Consider the following 19,028-nt stretch of genomic DNA (forward strand, 5'->3'; position numbering starts at 1 on the left):
AGTAAGCTTTGTTAACATATAACATAGTAATTAAACAAATTTGAAAATTTTAAACTCAAATTCTGACCACACCCTTTAACGTTAAGTCTTAAACGATCAATTACTTTGCAAGACAAGCAGCTGAGTGGGCAAGTTTTCTGTCAACTACAGTACCCATTTTCACAGGTACACTGTAGGTGTTGTTGTTAATGGGTCACGTTGAAAAGTTCATAAATAAAAAAACCTTCATTTTTCCTGTTGTTTAAGAATAATCTTGCGGCTCAGTTCTTATTTTTATCCCGATTACGTGAAATGTTAAAATTATTTATATATTCTATTCAAATTGTAAAACAATAAATATTCTTGTAAATTTTACGAATTATCTCCTAACAGCATTGTTTCCTTTCCATTTAACAAACAGGCCTTGTTTAATGTTTTTTTTCTTGCTACTTGTTTTATGTTCTTCCTCTTGCTACTTCTGACGTCAATCCTTTCAGTGCAGAGTCTGGCTACACCATGTCCACATACATGAACAATGTTTGTATCCTTTTCAACACAAGATTCTAAACGTTCTCCACGTGTTACCTACTGCGGTACACGCCTGTTCATGATTAACAGCAGCAGTAAGATTGAATATAGCGTTTGTACTATCATATCCTCAGCATTTAACAACCTATTATCAACTTTTACCTTCACAAAAGAATATATATAAAACATCTGAACGACATGTACACAATGGTGATATAGCCCCACCTTTATACACAGAACATTACCGTTATTATGTAAATGACTATTCAACAAAAATAATCCAAAGCAGCAAACCTTCGAGTTAGGGCTTGCTATAATTTCTTTTCGAACATAAAATCAACATTCTTCATATTCTTTTAACTCATGGCAATGTGTTCAACCTATGAAAGCAAGACTGTTCGTCGACTTGACCATGTGAATAAAAACTCGATACATAACTTTGATTTTTAATGTAGCATCAATGCCATGGTAACAACAAATGTCGTGACATCGTTAGAAATAAATTAAACTTTTCCAAATTTTTACAAAAACAAACCGCACGGTAAGCAGGAAAACATATACTCCATTGACGGATCTACCTCTATACAAAATCTCGTTTTGCAAATGAACGGATTTTTCCAGTAAAGAAAAAACTAGCGAAACGCAAGAGGATGTATGGAGGTTCAAACGAAACATTACAGTATAACAACTACTTTCCTCAGTTATGTTCAAACTCAACATATATCACAAGTGTTGCCTTGTTTCTAAAACATTAAAGAGTCCATCTAGTCACATAGATTTCAAGCAATAATATATTTATTTACAGTTCTTTCACCAGAAAGCAGAAATATATTACATCTGTCCACAGTTAGGTAATATGTATAAATAAGAAAAAAGTCTTTTATATGCCGGAGATGACAAGGAGATGGGTCGATTCCCTCCAATCAGACAGAGATGTTGTGAAGTATACTATTTTTTATCTGGCCTTTAAAAAATAGAAAAAGAAATGTTAAAGCAAATGTAATGACGGGAAATCATCAAAGAAACAGATAATAGTTCTTTGGAAAAAGATTAACTTTCATTTGTTTTCATTATTTTATTGCATTGCCATTTTTTTTTCAAAAACAATATATCAGTATATTAATGGCTTAATTAACTACATCAAATCCTATAATTAGAGCATTTAAATGAATGCTGGTATGCTGAGTTAAAGAAATAATATGAAGTTAACTTTACCACAATTAATATATTTTGTCAATTATTCTGATGCAAATTAATATCTTAAAAAATCTATTGTTCATTAGCTCAACATTTTCAGCTGTCATTTATTAACTAAATGTAGTAGCAAACACCAACACATGTTAATATTTAGGACATGCAACAGAGAGAAAGACTTTCTCACCTGAAAAGGAAACAAAGAGTTATGAAAATGGTATGAGACAGGGAGGTGTTCTATGAAAGTGCGGTTTAATGTAAAACAAATCCAATATTAATTTGTCGGGAACTAAAACTTTTCTTTAAATTTCAGGATTTTAAAGGTAGGGGATGTGTGAACAATCTCTGAAAGAGAAGGAGGTGCAAAACACCTGATATTTACCGGGTACGTTTTTATTGAGGTAAAGGTTCAGGTAGGATTACACTTATTTAGTCTTTCTTTTGATTCGAAGAGTATAATATGGAAAATTTAGGAGGTAGGATGATAAAAAGGGGTTCGGAAAGAAAATACAAGATCTTCAGAAACATCGGGTATTGGTTTAAAATCATTTCATTTGTTTATGGGCATCAGGATCACTGCCATTAACCAGAAGAGGATAACACATACAGGTGAGAGATTTCTAAGAAGGAATAAAGTATCGAATATGGGGGTTGAATCTAAACGTACGACAAAATCAGTGGTGTGAAGGTACAGAAAGTTTATACCAGCAACACGCTTATGTTTCGTTTGAAGTAATTATTGGGTTTTCACTTGATTCAATAATTACACAGGACAATTCATCCTCCTAAAATAAACAGAAAACAAGCGTGAGGTTAGATAAGGTCTACAAATAATTCTGATATTCCTGAAGAATTTTTCATGGGCCCTATATAGATCTCAATAGATGTGTTATCCCCTTAAAGATATGGCGGGTTAGTGCTAGTCTAAGATCTAACACTACTGGATCATCACAGATAGACCTACTTCCAAGTGGAAACCTTAAATTCCTGAAATAGGACATTATTTGAAGTAGAGAGGATCCTTCCTATTCTTGCAAATTACCCGCCTTACGCGCCTGCGCACGTCCGACATTGGTTTGTAGTCATCATCCTTTGACTTCGTCTGAAGATAAGGTTATTTTAATCAGAATATATGGCATACCTTCAAGTTTCACTTCTTTGCTACTTCTTTGATTGAATTGGTTGATGAAGATGATAATATGATCAGTGAATAGAGCTGCGCTGAATATACAATGAACGAAAGCACAAACAAAGCCATCTTACCGACTTTTCTCAAATACTTTTAAAAAATAGGTAAGTAATCTTTATGGTGGTTTGAAAGGGTTACATTATAAAACTTACTTATCTGTCGTCGGAATTTTCTCAAAGTTAGTCTTTCGTTTCTCCCATTTCAAAAGTAAATATTTCTAACAATATTAGCGACATTTATCAAAGAAGCTTTCAAAGAGAACAAAAGCATTTCATCGTTAAACTGAAAAGAGCTAAAGGAGAAACTCAGTTGGCGAAACTTAAAAGAAAGTTATCTTGAAAAAAATAATGTTACTTGTGTTCACGGAAAGATCTACTACAATATCTGCAGCACTAGAAGCTGATTGGCAGCCCGAAGTCACTTACAGGCAAACGGATATAGCGATAAGTGCTAGGAGCGGGGGTGCGAGCTCGTACCGATGGCATTGAACTGCTTTCCGTGACTGGGGCCGAGCTTCTAGTAGTAGCGGTAGAGAATGTTCCCCTGTAAAAACTTTAAATTCAAGAAAAAGAAAGGAACAACAATGTTAGTGAAAGGTCAAAAAAGCCATTCCAAGATTCTGTGCCATCTTTTGTCACCCATTGCGATCCAACTTTGAATTCATTTTCAAAAAGCCATCGAAAGCAGATGGAAGATGAAAGAACACATAGGTAAGCAGAAAGTTTTGGTTTTTCAAACAGACTATGCTAATTCAATAATCATATAATAAGTTATATTAAACTTTAAATTGGTACTTATAAAAGTCATAATATCAAATCGTATTTCACCTGTAATCAATAAGGACATATATTTGAAATCTTCTCAATAAGTAACTCTACGTTACAAGAGTGGAAACAAATTAACTAAGATATATATTGCTACTTTATTACTACTTGTTATTCAAATAAAATTATCTAGTACAAGTCACTATTTTAGAAAAAACAATTTTTTTTAAAAAATCTTATTCAATTTTTGCTGACTATAAACGTTGGATAATATATTCATGCTAATAAAAACGTGCAATGCATTAAGCCAAATGAGACAAAGAAATGTATGAAAAACAAAAAAGATTGAATTTAAATGAGTGAGGATACTGGTCAGACACTACGGATTTTGTGAGGAGGTATTCGGAGTGACTACAGAGGGCGCTAGTGGTTACGGGAGGAAAATAAAGAGGGGAAAGTCAGTTATTTGAACATGATTTTATGAACGACTTAACTACCTGTAAGAATATTAATTACTGGGTTAGAGATTAGACCACACCATGCGAGACCTGTGTCCCCATTTCGTACTCTTGGAAGACATTACTCTATCAGCTATGTGTTTAATAAATCAGCCGCAAGTCCGAGAAATAGTGACAAGCATATCGAAGAAAGCGTCTTTTAAATGATTTAAAATTTTTGAGCTTTGAAATGAAAAAAAAAAAAAAGATTATGACAAGAAATGCAGCGCCAGTATTTCACGAACCATTGGCGTACACCAATATCTAGACGCCAAACGTGTCAGGAGTTTTTTACGAGGAGAACTTACAAAGGGTCCCTCTCCTCCATTTCACTATACATTGCCAAGACTTTTGTCTTTATATCTGTGTCAGGAGCTAAAGATTCTGCGTCTAAATAGCGATCCATTAATTGGCGGTGACGGTCCATTTTTTCTTGGACGTCCCGTAACTTGGAACGTACGTTAGCATACACCTTGGGTGTAAAGAGGAGATCGCTGGGTGCTACACGAGACTCTAGACGATGCTGCAAGCAACATAAAAGAATTTTGTATTTTATTCCTTTCTCTGTCTTTTCGGAAATGTTTTAGAATTTATTTTCAAAGTTCAGAAGGAAAATCATTTTCGCGTTTCTTGTTGCAGTAAAAGAAGCAAAGCAGCAGCAACAGCAAAGAAACCGAAAAGAGCCATCTTCTTTAAGACAAAAACAGTTTTTAAACACAAAACATCCCCCATATATTTAAAAAAAAATCTTCTACTATCTTAACACTTTTGAAAGACATGAGAGACAGAGCAACCCCCAGAGCGTCAACTATACACAATTCAGTCGCTCACTTTGTTGACAATGGAACAAATGGATTTTGTTAAGAGACTGTTGTTGCAGATATAGATATATAGAGCTGCTCTACAGTATTTCATAAATATTCATACATATAGTTATAGGATTATTATTTACCTCAGATCCACTGCCTATTTCATTAACAATCTTCACATTACTCATTTATAGAGCAAACAAAGCAACGATTTAGTCTTATTGTCTCTAAACATGGCATCATTGTCTCTAAAAGCGCATACACAATTTTGATACTGTTCCTAATGATTGAATAGAGTTAACGAGAGAATGATAATAGTTTTGAGAGTTAGAAAAACTTAAAATAACAATACAAAGTATCAACGGTTGTTACTTGTTAAGAGCATTCAAAACTAAAGCAGTGTTTCTCTAACGGGAATCATTTCCTTATTGTTTTTAAGTTTTTATGTTACACATAATAACTAATACGTGTCTTTCTGACATATTTAATTCTTTATCCTTATTGAACATAGTGACTTTATAACAGTGAATTTGACAGACAATTCTTGATCAGAAATACCTAGAAGCTAGACATAGAAGCGAGCACAGAGATACAATGAGCATCTAGAAGCGTGTCTACACGTATACAAACCTTCCAGGAGAGAATATCGTTCTTAGGTTTTTTCACAAGGCCATCTGTATCGTCATATGTGCCCCTTGATAGGTACTGAAATTATTTGGGTAAACCAGGAGAGATATCTACATACTGTGTCATTTAAATTCAACCTTCCATGCAGATTTCCCATGCAGCATGATGTTAGTTACTGAATGATGAAAGCGTGCAATGAATGGAAAGGACTGTCTGTGGAAAGGCTTGGAGCGTTTTGTGTGTGAGCAGAAGAAGTTGATTTTTTTTAATAAATCAACAGCAACAATGCTCACTTTAGTACCGAAAATAAAAACCTCTTTTCTGGATCGCAATCAAAGCACAAAGAAGAAGATAACATTTTCCGTGCTTTCGTTCATTATATAACCAGCGCAGCGCAGCCTAGATAAACGAAGAGTACGCCAGAAACAAAAAAGGAACCAGTACAGGTGCGGTTAATCGACTGTTGCTTTAACAAATGTGGGTGGTGGCTCGAAATAAACATATTTATCTTTTGGGGCCATATTGCTGTAAACTATATGTTATCTGTACTGGTTTCTTCTGTAGTTCAGAGAAGCGGCAGCAATGCGAACTTCATACTCACAACCGGCCTCGGTGAAGCGTGCAGATGGCTTGTAGGAATTTCTGGCTCGGGAGCAACCTGAAACATCGAGTTATACACATGCAGGTAGACTACCAAACTTCGGGTACTAATACGGGTACTGTAGATCACTTATTTAGTTGTGATGAAAGGATGAATCGTAAACGTCCCAATAAAGTGTATGAATGAAGTTTTGGATATATTTGGTTAGAATTACGCGTATCTTTCACAAAAAGGAAACTCCATGAGTATGTTGTGAGGTAAGGTCTGTGGGAACGGCGTTTATAAGTGATATACAGCACTACATTAGAGACTTAGAGTGTATCAAAATAGAACTCTAGAGAAATACGAATATTATCAATGGAGGACTATTTACTAAACTGAAGTTAAAAGAACTACCTTCAATAAAGTATCAAGAAGTTTAGAACTACACAGTAGTCTATAGTTACCTCATCGCCATGCAAATGTTTCCTTAAGCTAATTTCCCTGATGACGGCAGCGGCGTATTTTGACTTGGGTCTTTTATGTTTTGGGAGGACTACGTCCACCTTGCTTCCAACAAGAGCCGCCTGTCCGTAACAAGCAAAATGGTGGTCAAGAAAGGGGTAAGACATGAGAGAGAAAAAAAAGTCATATGCTGCACGGAACGTTATCAAAATTTATCCATTGTTTTGGAATATTACAGAATAAGCATTAGCTGTGCAGCATTTTAGTTATTAAAGCAATTTTTTTTCTTAAAGGAAATGCAATTTTTTACCTCTTCAAAACCGAAATTTGTATCATACTAAAGTACAACATAAAATTATGGACCTAAAACAATAACAACAGTTTACACCATTTAAAAATACATTTAAACAAAGGATTAAGAAATATGAACAGTTATACAATGTTCGAAGGGAGATATCCTATCAACGAAGGTCATCAAAATACGAAGAAGAGAGGTACCGGTCAGTTTATGTAAATGGCTGCTGTAAATTTGTACTGTAAATGTACCGGTCAGTTTATGTAAATAGCTGCTGTAAATTTGTACTGTAAATGTACCGGTCAGTTTATGTAAATGGCTGCTGTAAATTTATACTGTAAATGTACCGGTCATTTTATGTAAATAGCTCCTGTTAATTTGCACTGTAAATGTACCGGTCAGTTTATGTAAATGGCTGCTGTAAATTAATACTGTAAATGTACCGGTCATTTTATGTAAATAGCTCCTGTTAATTTGCACTGTAAATGTACCGGTCAGTTTATGTAAATGGCTGCTGTAAATTTATACTGTAAATGTACCGGTCATTTTATGTAAATAGCTCCTGTTAATTTGCACTGTAAATGTACCGGTCAGTTTATGTAAATGGCTGCTGTAAATTTGTACTGTAAATGTACCGGTCAGTTTATATTAATGGCTTCTGTAAATGGATACTGTTAATGTCCCGGTCAGTTTATATTAATGGCTACTGTAAATATAGACTGTAAATGTCCTGGTCAGTTTATATAAAGGGATACTGTAAGTCGGTTTATATGAATGAATACTGAAAATATTTCGGTCAGTTTGGAAGAATGAATATTGTCAACAAGTTTGTATGAATGGATAATGGATACTTTAAATGTGTTGGTCAGTTTATCAATCTGTCTTTTCTTTGGGGTTTGTTGTTGTTGTTATAAACTGTGAAAAGTGAAATTAGTGCATGACTTGATGAAAGATGATATGCATTTCTTTCATTTTGAAAAATATCCCAATTACAATGCTTGCCAATTTTTGTCCCCCAGATTACGTACATTAGCCTAACATCTTAAAGTGTTCCCTACAAAATAGCCTCCCATTTCCACGTTTGTGTTTTTGGTATTCGTGGTTGGTGCTTGACGTCAGGGCTGTTACTGTTAACTGTTCACTTTTCTTGTCTCATAGAATACATAATACAATTAATTAAAGCCATGCTGAAAAAAAGTAACTGCTCATGCCATACCAAAACATATTGGAATGATCAATCGACCAACACCTTCTCCATGCTGCAAAACGCCTTTACATACATGCGAACTCAAATATTATGCCTGAAAAAAGGGAAACAACATCAGTGGGTTTGCAATCATAAGCATCTTAGCAACGCGCACGCGCAGTCCTTCCCATGAGAATAAACATGAATGATTTAGAAATATGTCTTCGCATTGAAGCACAATTCATTACAAATATCAAAAATATAGATAAAAAGAATTTGCTGCCAAACATACAATAATTTAGAGATAGTCACAAGCTAGCAGCCACGGCTGAATGGGTTCTACGATGTCATGAAGAATGAGTTAGAGCTGTCACTTAAGCGGGCATACTCGTCATGGCCATCGTTAAATCCCTTGCATCAACACCAAACCACTGTAAACGGTTCATATTCGCGTTATATTCATTAAAATTTTGATTTTCGAAGAAGCGAAATCTAAAGTTCTGGGTGCTTTCATTTTTTTTTTTTCAAATAAAGAGATGATCACGAATATAAAGCGTTTACAGGAACACCAAAAACTTTAAACTCACAACTTCAACAATACGACTGGATGGAATGAAAATGTGTTAAATGACGTCACCTTTCGGGCAAACTTTTTTTTGTATGGCAGTGGTGATGCAAGGACTCGAACGGAAACCCGTGCCCTTGCAGTTTTATCGGCGTATGGTGGCACGTAATCATTGTATAATGTGGGGTAGTACAGCCTAGAAAACATTGGCAAGGTCAGGGCAGAAGAGCCATATGCATAGTGACTTCTTGTGTCTACGCCTCTGAGGGCATCCACGAAGAATTTGCGACGCGGAACATATCCGCGTACGGGATAGGCAACAGGGGTATAATAGGCACGTGGATAGCGCCATCCAGCCGTGACCACCGGCTTGCGGAAATCGGCTTCAGAAACTGAAGCACGTCTAGGTCTATATACGACTACTACCTCTCTATTAGCCCTTCGAACATAGGATCGGGGAGGAGGCGAAGCTCCTCTTGGTGGTACAGAGGCCCTAGCACGGTAAACAGACTGTGTCACCTGCAGGGGCTGTGGCGGCTGAGACCGTGCACGTCTGGATGCTACAGCAGCTCTTGGGTTGTGATAAAGTTCAGTATCCACCTGTATTCATAGAGGGAAAATTGTTACGATTTATTCTGCTGAAATAGAAGTGCGATCATTAAAGTCATACATATTGGGGGGTACATGACATATGATGAATTCCGGACCCAGTCAACCGTTATGTGTTTTCGATCTTACTTTTTTCACATAAACCACATGATCAGTGAATTCCGATGTTCATTCTCATGGGTGTTTCTGTAGAGCCTCTTGAAAAGCACACTTATTCAAGCAACCCACCGTCACGATTTAAAGAAGCCGAAGCAACGCTTGCAAGGGCTAAAAGAGGAAGAACCAATAGTCATATAATATATACGTAAAGTCACGCCTACAATCACTACAAATTTCATAAACAAATAACATTGCAATACCCATAATACCACTAGTACAGTATTAATTGTTCAGTTAGTCATACTTGCATGTCGAATAACAAGATATATGAATGTTAATGGGCATTGAGCTATTTATGGCCACAAAATCTCTTCTATACACCCAAAAAGTAAGGATTGAGTTATTCAGGTCGTGCGTGGATTATCTATCTCAGATGGGATTTCCAGGATGCAAGGAACAGGGAAATCACCGAAACCGTATCAAACGAGTTTACCTTGATTTTGATTTTATCGAGAGTGGAGATCCTCATCTCTTCCCCAGGACTCTCAAACACAGCCACAGTTTTGAACCTGTCGGGTGACTCGTCCCTTACTGTGGAGACGGGTGAAGCTCCTCTTGATCTTTCACTCAGAGGGTATATGACAAGTTGGTCTTCCGACCCGTCCTCTAGGCGTTTTCTGTAGCTTACAGAGGGGTATGAATGCGAATATGATTCGGTGGATGGAAGGGCTCTGTATGTAGAGCTGTATGTAGAGCTAGGTAAACTTCTGTAACTTCTTGATGCATCTTTAAGAGCTCGATATCCACTATCTAGCCTCGTTCTAATTTCCTCTCTAAAGGATCTCATATCCTTGAAATATTTTTCGAAGGCCGAGTCGGTGCCCACAGCCACGGCGTATGTGCCCGGACCTGTGGCCAGCATTGGTCCCTTCAGTTGTAGTGGTCTTGAAATGTACTGAAATCCTAATTCTCCACGCTCGGGGTCCTTATATTCCCCCTCAACACTCAAAACGAGACTAGCGTTTTCATATTCATCAAGATCTGTTTCTGCCAACAGCTTCCTGGCTCTTGCTGCTGTTTCTGCCACAACATTGTGGTACAGAAGGTCATTTGTGACACCAGACCTCTGGACCTCAGTTGACTTGGAGGCCGTGTATGGAGTAATGGTGAAATCCGAAGAAATATTTGGAACCTTCGATCGGTATTCATCTTCGTCATTGTCGTCCTCATACGTCACTCGGCGTCTGGGGGCAAAGGGCACGTACTCCTCCTCAGGAGAAGGCGACCGGTTTCGGGTAATGTAGAAACATTCTCCAGGGGCATCAGCATCCTGATCCTCATATCTGTTCTCATAATCATAGTCACTGTAATCGTCAGAAGCCGCTTCTGAATCCAGATCAGAGCGGTAACTCTGACCGCCCGGCGGCTTCTTTCGTAGATCTAACAGTTTTGAGAAATGTTTTCCGATTCGATGCCTTGGTTTTCTGCTCCTTCCCCTACCATCGTCACCAAACTCCCTGTCTGGGGTTGCTCTCGGGCTTTGGTATGGCGATATCAAAGGGGAAGACGTTAAGGAGCCCCCAGTTTCTTGCCTGACAGATTCCCGGATGTTACGTGCGCATGCCAAAGCGCGCATGGCTTGTGAGGACCATTCGTATGGGGAAGAAGGTCCCTTCTTTTTATTTCTGAGTAAAGGGGGCATAGATCTGCCCCTCTTCTGTATAGGATCCTGTGGCAGGGCCCCTCTGTAAGAATCTGCTGTTTGGAAACGCCTAAAGGGTTTAGGTGGAGCGGAAGCCTTCAGATGAGTAGTAGGCAAAGGGTCGTTTGTTGCTGATGACGGGGGCTGCATGAACATGTGATATCATTACATCAGATTTTATTCTGAACATCAAAGTGACTTTTCTTCTCTTGTTTATCACATGTATCAAGTGTCTGGTGAGTGAACATTGATTTATCACATATAATAAAGCCGATTAATTGTATATATATCTGCGTTGATTATGCTCACAACACCGATACCATACATACGATTAGTAAATATAGGTGGAACGCCTTGATACATTACGGTAAACAAGAGCTGTACTGCTCAATAATTAGCTAAAGAACATTTGTGCGAGGACAAAAAAATTGGGGAACTCTTGAAACCAAAACTGTGAACGAGGAGTGGTATAAACTGGGTCCAAGAACAAATCAAAGTCAGATTCCCTTCAGCAAAAAAAAAGTTTAAAACATAACTACAGTGCTACAAAGAGAAAGAGAACAAAGTTGGAGTATCCTATGACAACAAGGCTATTGAGCAATTGAGTTTGAACTTCCTCAAAACTGTGTTGTCATTTGAATATGCATTTTTGATTAGAAAATACGAATTATCGGAACACATTTTTGGATATGTAAAAAGAATTCGAAAATTCAGAGTTATAAATATAGGTTTATATCTGCAAGTATGTTTAGCGTTTCTGTCATAAAATTCTTAGTTTGTACTCAAACCCCAACACATGATGGAAGCTCAAACGCTCTGCATAAGTTTATTTTGTGAAATTACCAAACAATATTTTATCTCATTCAAGAACACGAGCATCTCAAAAATATCTGAAAACAACCAAATTCACACAGTTCAAACCTCTAGATCCATTTTTGGCTAAAATAAATTCTTGTTTTAGATATGTTGCATTTACCGGTAAAACAGAAGGGAGAAAGGTAACATGTGGTGGGCATAAGGTGGGTAGGAATGGTAGAATAGAGAAAATAATTGGTTGAAAAATTAGAAGGACTGGGTTTTGATACTGAAATAATTGAGGAAGTGGATAGTGATTCGCAATCATAATATTTTTATTCAGCGGAAAGATTTATCTTTTCATAACATTTTCTGTAAAAAGAAATGTGACATGAATATTATCTGTCCCTATCTTTATCTATATAATTGTTTGAATACAGTTATATCCAGGCATTAAGTAACCGTATAATTTATCATAAAGTGAAACCATTAGTTATGATATGTGGTGTAAATATCAACATTTATCACTATTATCTCAAAATTCAAAATTTACCCTTAGGTTTCTTTAATCAATATCAAAGTATCGATTACTTTTTTTTAAAATTCATTCAACAAGAATAAGCATTCGTGTTTGTTTGGCAGTTTGATTTTCTTTTTTTAAGATTAAAATCCGCTGAACTTTCTTCGTTCTTAACTCTCTGAATGGCATTAGATCACGTGGTTTCCGCCACTATAACTGTCGTTCATATATATATATATATGGATAGTACTCACGATGGCCTGGGAGGCGTGCTTGAGGACCTCTTCGTCACGTTTGTGCGAGCTGCTGGCCAGGTCGTAGGCATCGTCCACGAAGTGGCTGGTCAGCATCAGTTCACGGTTCACGCTCTTACGGATGGAATTCTCCTCCCCTGTTGTGTCTACAATACCAAAGAGAAATGAATGAATAACAATTTGTGTATGTCACTTGAAGTATAAAGGGTATTATGGTAACAAACTCATCTTTTTGCAATTTGAAGCCGAAGTAAAACTTAAGTTATTAATGTTATTAATAATGCAATTACACATGTATTTTTATTTGATTTGAAATTTAATTTTTTTTTAAACCAAAAATATAATCCTATATTTTTTAATAAAAAAAATATTTTAATATAAGGCAGTTGATTTATTTTTTCAACTGGTTGAATGGAACTTCTAATGCTTTGTTAAGATTTAAATAGATGACGTATATGATACACAATGGTCAATTCTTCAACAATGAACACGGCGGTAACTCACCGAGGAACTGTCTATGTGGGACATAACGGGGGACGTAAGTGTCGTCGTAGAACCTAGGCACGCTGAACCCCCTTCTGGAGTAGCTACGGTTGCTCTGTAAAACAGACATCAGGCAAATGATGTAATACTATCTTTTAAAGTATAGTATTTGCAGGTCTAGTCTCTCTTACTTTATCAAAGCACAGCTTTATTATTACTCTTATTATTAATTTTAATCAAATTATGAATTTAAGAATATATTACATGTAATTGTTAAAGGGTTAAATTCCACAATATTTAATTTTTTTATGAATGTTTCTATCTCTATTTTATAAAAAAAATGTATGGAATCCATATCGGTTGCATATCACCTTTCTATCACCATGGAGATGTAAATATAGAAACCCATTTAGTTGTCTGTTCATATATATGAATCAGATAGCCGCGAGCTTCCGCATCGCAGGCATAATAATAGCTACAACAACAAAGGTTCATTCTTTGGCGAGGTTTGGGGAATACAATGCTATGAGTCCCGCTTACTGCAACTCGACTCTCGTTTCGGTGAGATTTGGCAGCCATGCAAGTTGAGATGTTTTTCATGCACGAACGAAACGTAACAGTAAACATACATATATCTAACCGCTGAATCTCCTCGGAACTCATTAACAGTGACACACTGCGTAAATATTTCCTCCCACTTGCGTTCTTTAAAATCAGTATGCAGCATACATATTGGATTATGTAATGCAAACCATAATTTATTTGATTTTGCGTGAAAATACAAAATGAAACCCTTTAATGATACGAAAATTAATCTTTATTAAGTTGGTTCGATAGCAGAAGTATTCTAGCCCCTCCCTTCTCACCTACTTTTCGCTGTTGCTACCCCCCCCCCCCCCAAGATCTCCTACACAATCTATTTCTATCACATTTTTACACGCCAATCGGGCTTACATATTCTTATCATATGTACTTATATATAAATTTCTAGGAAACAGAGATGTTCTTCAGCGATTTCTTGCTGATCTTCATCAGATTCACGCTGTGTTTACCCTTCCAGATGCAATGCACGTCAGCGCGTGCTGTAGGGATCATATATCACTTCGATTCTCAGCAGGAGATCGTCTACAAATCATTATCGACCGATTATGAAAGCTATGCATTTTAAAAACACATCTTCTTGAAAAATTTCTTTTCGTGTCCAAATACTAAGATTGTGTTCCGAAAACATTCTTGGGTGCCAGGTTCATGCGAACTGTTGCCAAATTTATTACTTATTGGGAAGAGAATCTTTAGACGTACAGTTATTTCAATTTATAATATCTTAAGTCTTTACATGAACCTAAGCTGTACTGTTCAAATACATCGTTTTACTATGGATAAAGATTCCTGCTGGAAAAATCAAAACAAACAAAATATCATGCAGGTCATGGAAAAGCCATAATTTTTATAAGGTAAAGATTACTTTTGTTTAAAATAATAACCACAAGCATATCAGACTCTCTCCCCTCTGGCTACACCAAAGCTGTAAAACTCACCCCGGTGCTGAAAGCTGGAGTCATAGCTCTTTTCCTTGCCATACCGGAGAGCGGCCTAGTAAGCCCGGGCCTGTCATACAACATTAAAACGAAGTCTTGAAAACACATGCAAGCACAAGTCAAGAAAAATGCAAGGTGTCCCCCAATGAATTCATTCCGTCAAGTTGTGTTCTGCTAAACCAAATCACTTTGAAGACAACCTTGCATTATTCTTCAGCAAAAAAATACAATAGCTAAAAATCATACCAAGTAGGAATCTCCGGGAGTGATGAGCAACATTTTGTCCTGTTTGTTCCTGGTTTAAATTAAATTTCAAAAATATCCAAATGAAAACGGGTGATCACAAACCAATGAATGATCAATTATTGCTAGGAAGCAGGCGAAAAAGGGAGATAACTCTTGAGCAGACGACCCCCACCACAGGATAATAGAGAGAAGAAAGTTCCCAGACTTTATAAGGTGGCCAGCGTTCCTGATGATTTAGTCAACTCCAGAATTCTTCAATGCCTTTGCACCAAGTTTTATCCTTCGCGATCCGGGTTTGACGCACGTGGGTTGGACAATGCAGACTGAAGAGCGAATAGTATTTCAGGATCGTGACAGGAGTACAAAGATACTTGCTGGCGTTGATGGTAGATAAAGTAGATGATAGGGGTGATGGTAGCGCGAGGCTTCAGTGTCTTGGGGTATCATTGTCGCCTCAGCAGGGGAGATGATTTTGATAGAGAGATTGCTGAACACATGGAATTTACTTGCACTTATAACGTCTAACGATAATACATGTATGATCATAGACCTTCACTTACAGAGATGCAATATTTGTCCGAGTGTCGATTTTTAAATTAATTAAAAGCGTTTAACTCAACAATTGCCCATGACAAGAATTTTTTACATAAAAGTTGAAGAAAAATAATAATTTTAAAAACTTACAAACCAGATAAACAGACGAAAGAAGGAAATCCTCAATTTCAACACAGCATCAACGAACGGAGGAGCCGACCCTATCCCACAGTACCACCGAGTGCTGAAGATGCGTTTTACGGAGTTGGTCTATTTTTGTTTTCAAGGGATGTGCAGCATAAATACATGAACTTTGAAAATAATTTGCATCATGAAAAGGTATCATCAAATTGAAACAAATAAGTCCGTTATTTATTACATTATCTCTCGCCAATTTCGGTTGCGAAAATAATATGCTTGTAACAATAATTACTTATGACTCTCATGAAAACACAGTTTTCTCCCGGCAAAATGAACTCGTCTGCAGGCGGATTCTTGTAGAGTAGGTAGACACTGCCTAAAAATGGATAACGGCAAAAGGTGCGAGCTCGTGTTCTATGCTGTTCGCGCCAATATCATCCTGTGCTAAGCAACCGGAATACTGTGTATATATCTTCACCTAAACAAAAATACCCTTTTCTTGTACAGAAATCTTGATAAGAAGGTTTACATGTAATGAATTCGTAATCTATTGCTGTGGTGTTGTAATATGAATGTATTGCACTCTGCACACTCCATAGTACTTGGAGAAATTCTCCCCCTCGTCTCTTACATTAGCAGGAAATCATAGCTGAGCATGCGCTTAAAATCTGAATATAACAAAAATATTTGATTGTAACTACTGTTTGATTCGTTATTCTTAAATTTTACACATGGTACCAAGACAAGCGAAAATAGAGTAAGTTGTTAACACGAGCTTTCATTAGCTATAGAAACGATCTCAATATTTCGAAGTTCATTATACACTAAGGTGAATAAAGTTTCTTGGGTCAAAAGATTCCGTGCTCTTACATTGGAATTACATAGGTTTTATGTTTGCACAAATAAGATTAACATGGGCACTGTTCCAAAGTGTCATGTTCGTACAGGTCTGTGTTTATCTGCTAGGAGATTCTGGCTAACTGAGCGGCAGATGTAATAACATCACATACAAGTGACCTTGGGTTTTTGGATGATAATTTTGGGTAATATCGTTATTATATTGTGTGACCCATCACAGATGCAGTGAAAAAATAGCACTATAACGTGAAACAGTTGCTTGTTGATGAAAACCACCTACTGCCTGGGACGCCTTTTTATCACGATGTGCTCATTAATACTGTGTTAATAAGCAATAATTCAATACAATAGAAGCATATCTGTCGTCTTCTTCCAAAATATGTTTATTATATCAATATGCATATAGAGCCATCAAACATGTTTTACACAGGCAAACCGCATACATCACTGCCATATGTGTGTGTAGTTCAAGGTTATAGTATAATTGTACTGTTTTGTCCAATATTTAGCATCAATACATCATTAAGTTTTTCCCATCGTCAATAACAAACACATTTAATCAAAAGAACTAACGTAGGCTATTTTGCCTGCCGTTGTATCTTTGTTCATTGTAGGTTCTTTATGTATATCGCGAACAAAATACTTCTTAAACTTTCAGTCGGACTTTTCGTTGTTAACAGCACTAAATCCCTATTTCTCATATTTGTGTGTGTGTGTGTGGGGGGGGGGGGGGGGGGTATATAACCTCTTCTTATATTCTGAGTTATAAAAAAACATCTTACAACATTACAAGATCAATGTGCAAGTTGGCTTACACTGCAAGGTTGAATGACAGAAACTACGAAAGCCGAATAGGGCCACATAAAAAATATTTTTATCTCGTAATTACGAGAAAAGATCTCGTTATTACGAGTTAATTATCTCGTTATTACGAGAAAATATCTCGTTATAACGAGTTAGTTATCTCGTTATTACGAGAAAAGATCTCGTTATTGCGAGATAATTTTCTCGTTATTACGAGAAAAGATCTCGTTATTACGAGATAATTTTCTCGTTATTACGAGTTAATTTTCTCGTTATTACGAGAAAAGATCTATATAAAATGGTGCGTTTCTGAAAAAGAATTCGACTGGATCACACTTTAAGTCTATCTTTTTCATTCCAGAAACGTTGATTCAATTTTGATCAATATTTAAAAATAACAACGATCATTATTCATTAATTTCTACGTATCAAAATGATTGGTTTCGACATTTTATCTGGTATTAATAAAAGGAAAGAACTTTATGTAATTTTTCTATTCAACTTACATATATTATAATCCCACTCCGAAGTAAATACCAGGTAGTCCTATAGTTTTATTAGTTACAGATAACTTTAATGACTATATAGTTTCAGTCATGGATATGGATACACAGGATTTACCCGAATTTGTGTTTTATATGTTCATACACAACCTACATGTATATTGAAAATAATTGATTTTATATAAACATTTTGGAGTCTGAAAAAAAATAAGACGTATCCTTCTTAATTATTGACATACAGTTCAATGAATTTTTTAATCAATTTGCTTTGCTAATTCTTCTGAAATTTCTTTAAAACTGCTTGGTCCGATTTTATATCAAATTATGCGTTTTAAACGATGATCATGCTAAGTAAGTGTATATTAATAGACATTGCAGTAGTTCATACACTTTATATAAAAAGAATAGAATAATGAAACGCGCCATTTCAAAACTAGATCTTTTCTCGTAATTACGAGATAATTAACTCCTAATAACGAGATCTTTTCTCGTAATAACGAGATCTTTTCTCGTAATTACGAGATCTTTTCTCGTAATTACGAGATAATTAACTCATAATAACGAGATCTTTTCTCGTAATTACGAGATCTTTTCTCGTAATTACGGGATAATTAACTCGTAATAACGAGATAACTAACTCGTAATAACGAGATATTTTCTCGTAATTACGAGATCTTTTCTCGTAATAACGAGATAATTAACTCGTAATTACGAGATCTTTTCTCGTAATAACGAGATAATTAACTCGTAATAACGAGATCTTTTCTCGTAATTACGAGATAAAAATATTTTTTTAAGTGGCCCTATTCGTCTTTCGTACAGAAACATATCTTTAGAGTACACTTTAATCACAGGCGCCGACGTTAAAAATATTTCTTTAAATAATAGAATTATTCCATGTGCTAAATTTGTTATTATTATAGTACAGGGGATAATTTTATTAGTAAAATAAATATTTTTAACGCCAGGTGTCTGTGAGTTAAGTGAAAGTACTAGTGAGACATACTGGTACGCGTTTTTATACATTGACATAAAGAAATACACTGACTATATATAAGCATTTTTCAAATTTTAGTGACTTTTCCCATCAACATTCCAACATAATTCGATGGGCAACAGACAAACTTTAATGATACAGTACAGACTTACATGTAAACGTAGTACTAGTAAAATAAATTCTTGACACGAGGCGTTTGTCTCGCTTGTGTTCCAAGGAAACTTAAAACAAACCATTTGCATTGCTAAGAGAAGCACTGTACGTATC

At 36.1% G+C, this 19,028-nt stretch overlaps 2 protein-coding genes across 17 annotated transcripts in view; both read right to left on the reverse strand.

Annotated features, from left to right (window-relative positions):
* Positions 1-941: 941 nt before the first annotated feature.
* Positions 942-15,740, reverse strand: LOC128187721 (uncharacterized). Of its 16 annotated transcripts, none has more exons than XM_052858217.1 (13): positions 15,609-15,718; positions 14,925-15,247; positions 14,679-14,748; positions 13,162-13,255; positions 12,658-12,803; positions 9,880-11,232; positions 6,635-6,754; positions 6,189-6,245; positions 5,591-5,665; positions 4,460-4,674; positions 3,316-3,442; positions 2,666-2,803; positions 942-1,471 (listed from the first exon to the last, which is right to left on the reverse strand). In XM_052858217.1, the coding sequence occupies exons 3-12, from the start codon at positions 14,718-14,720 to the stop codon at positions 2,702-2,704; spliced, it is 2,331 nt and encodes a 776-aa protein (XP_052714177.1). In that variant the 5' UTR covers positions 14,721-14,748; positions 14,925-15,247; positions 15,609-15,718; the 3' UTR covers positions 942-1,471; positions 2,666-2,701. The 16 variants fall into 16 exon arrangements, 15 of the variants coding, with proteins under 15 accessions (XP_052714177.1, XP_052714178.1, XP_052714176.1 ...); XM_052858218.1 differs by having other exon boundaries at positions 14,925-14,973; positions 15,609-15,682; XM_052858216.1 differs by lacking the exon at positions 14,925-15,247 and having other exon boundaries at positions 15,613-15,740.
* LOC128187720 (paraplegin-like) overlaps positions 7,809-19,028 on the reverse strand; it is a 49,200-nt gene continuing 37,980 nt past the window's right edge. The window contains exon 19 of the mRNA XM_052858214.1: positions 7,809-7,819. The gene's annotated coding sequence lies outside the window, so the exon portion shown is untranslated. The remainder of the gene's footprint in view (positions 7,820-19,028) is intronic.

The sequence above is a fragment of the Crassostrea angulata genome, chromosome 6, assembly GCF_025612915.1.
Source record: "Crassostrea angulata isolate pt1a10 chromosome 6, ASM2561291v2, whole genome shotgun sequence".
Taxonomy (NCBI): Eukaryota; Metazoa; Mollusca; class Bivalvia; order Ostreida; family Ostreidae; genus Magallana; species Magallana angulata.

What these genes read in the sequence shown, in the direction of transcription:
- LOC128187721 (XM_052858216.1), bottom strand. Translation starts at nt 14,720, where the DNA reads ATGGCAAGGAAAAGAGCTATGACTCCAGCTTTCAGCACCGGG. An exon ending in CCCACATAGACAGTTCCTCG is followed by an intron (nt 12,804 to 13,161) that starts GTGAGTTACCGC and finishes TTGGTATTGTAG; the next exon opens with ACACAACAGGGGAGGAGAAT. An exon ending in TCGATAAAATCAAAATCAAG is followed by an intron (nt 6,755 to 9,879) that starts GTAAACTCGTTT and finishes TGTTACGGACAG; the next exon opens with GCGGCTCTTGTTGGAAGCAA.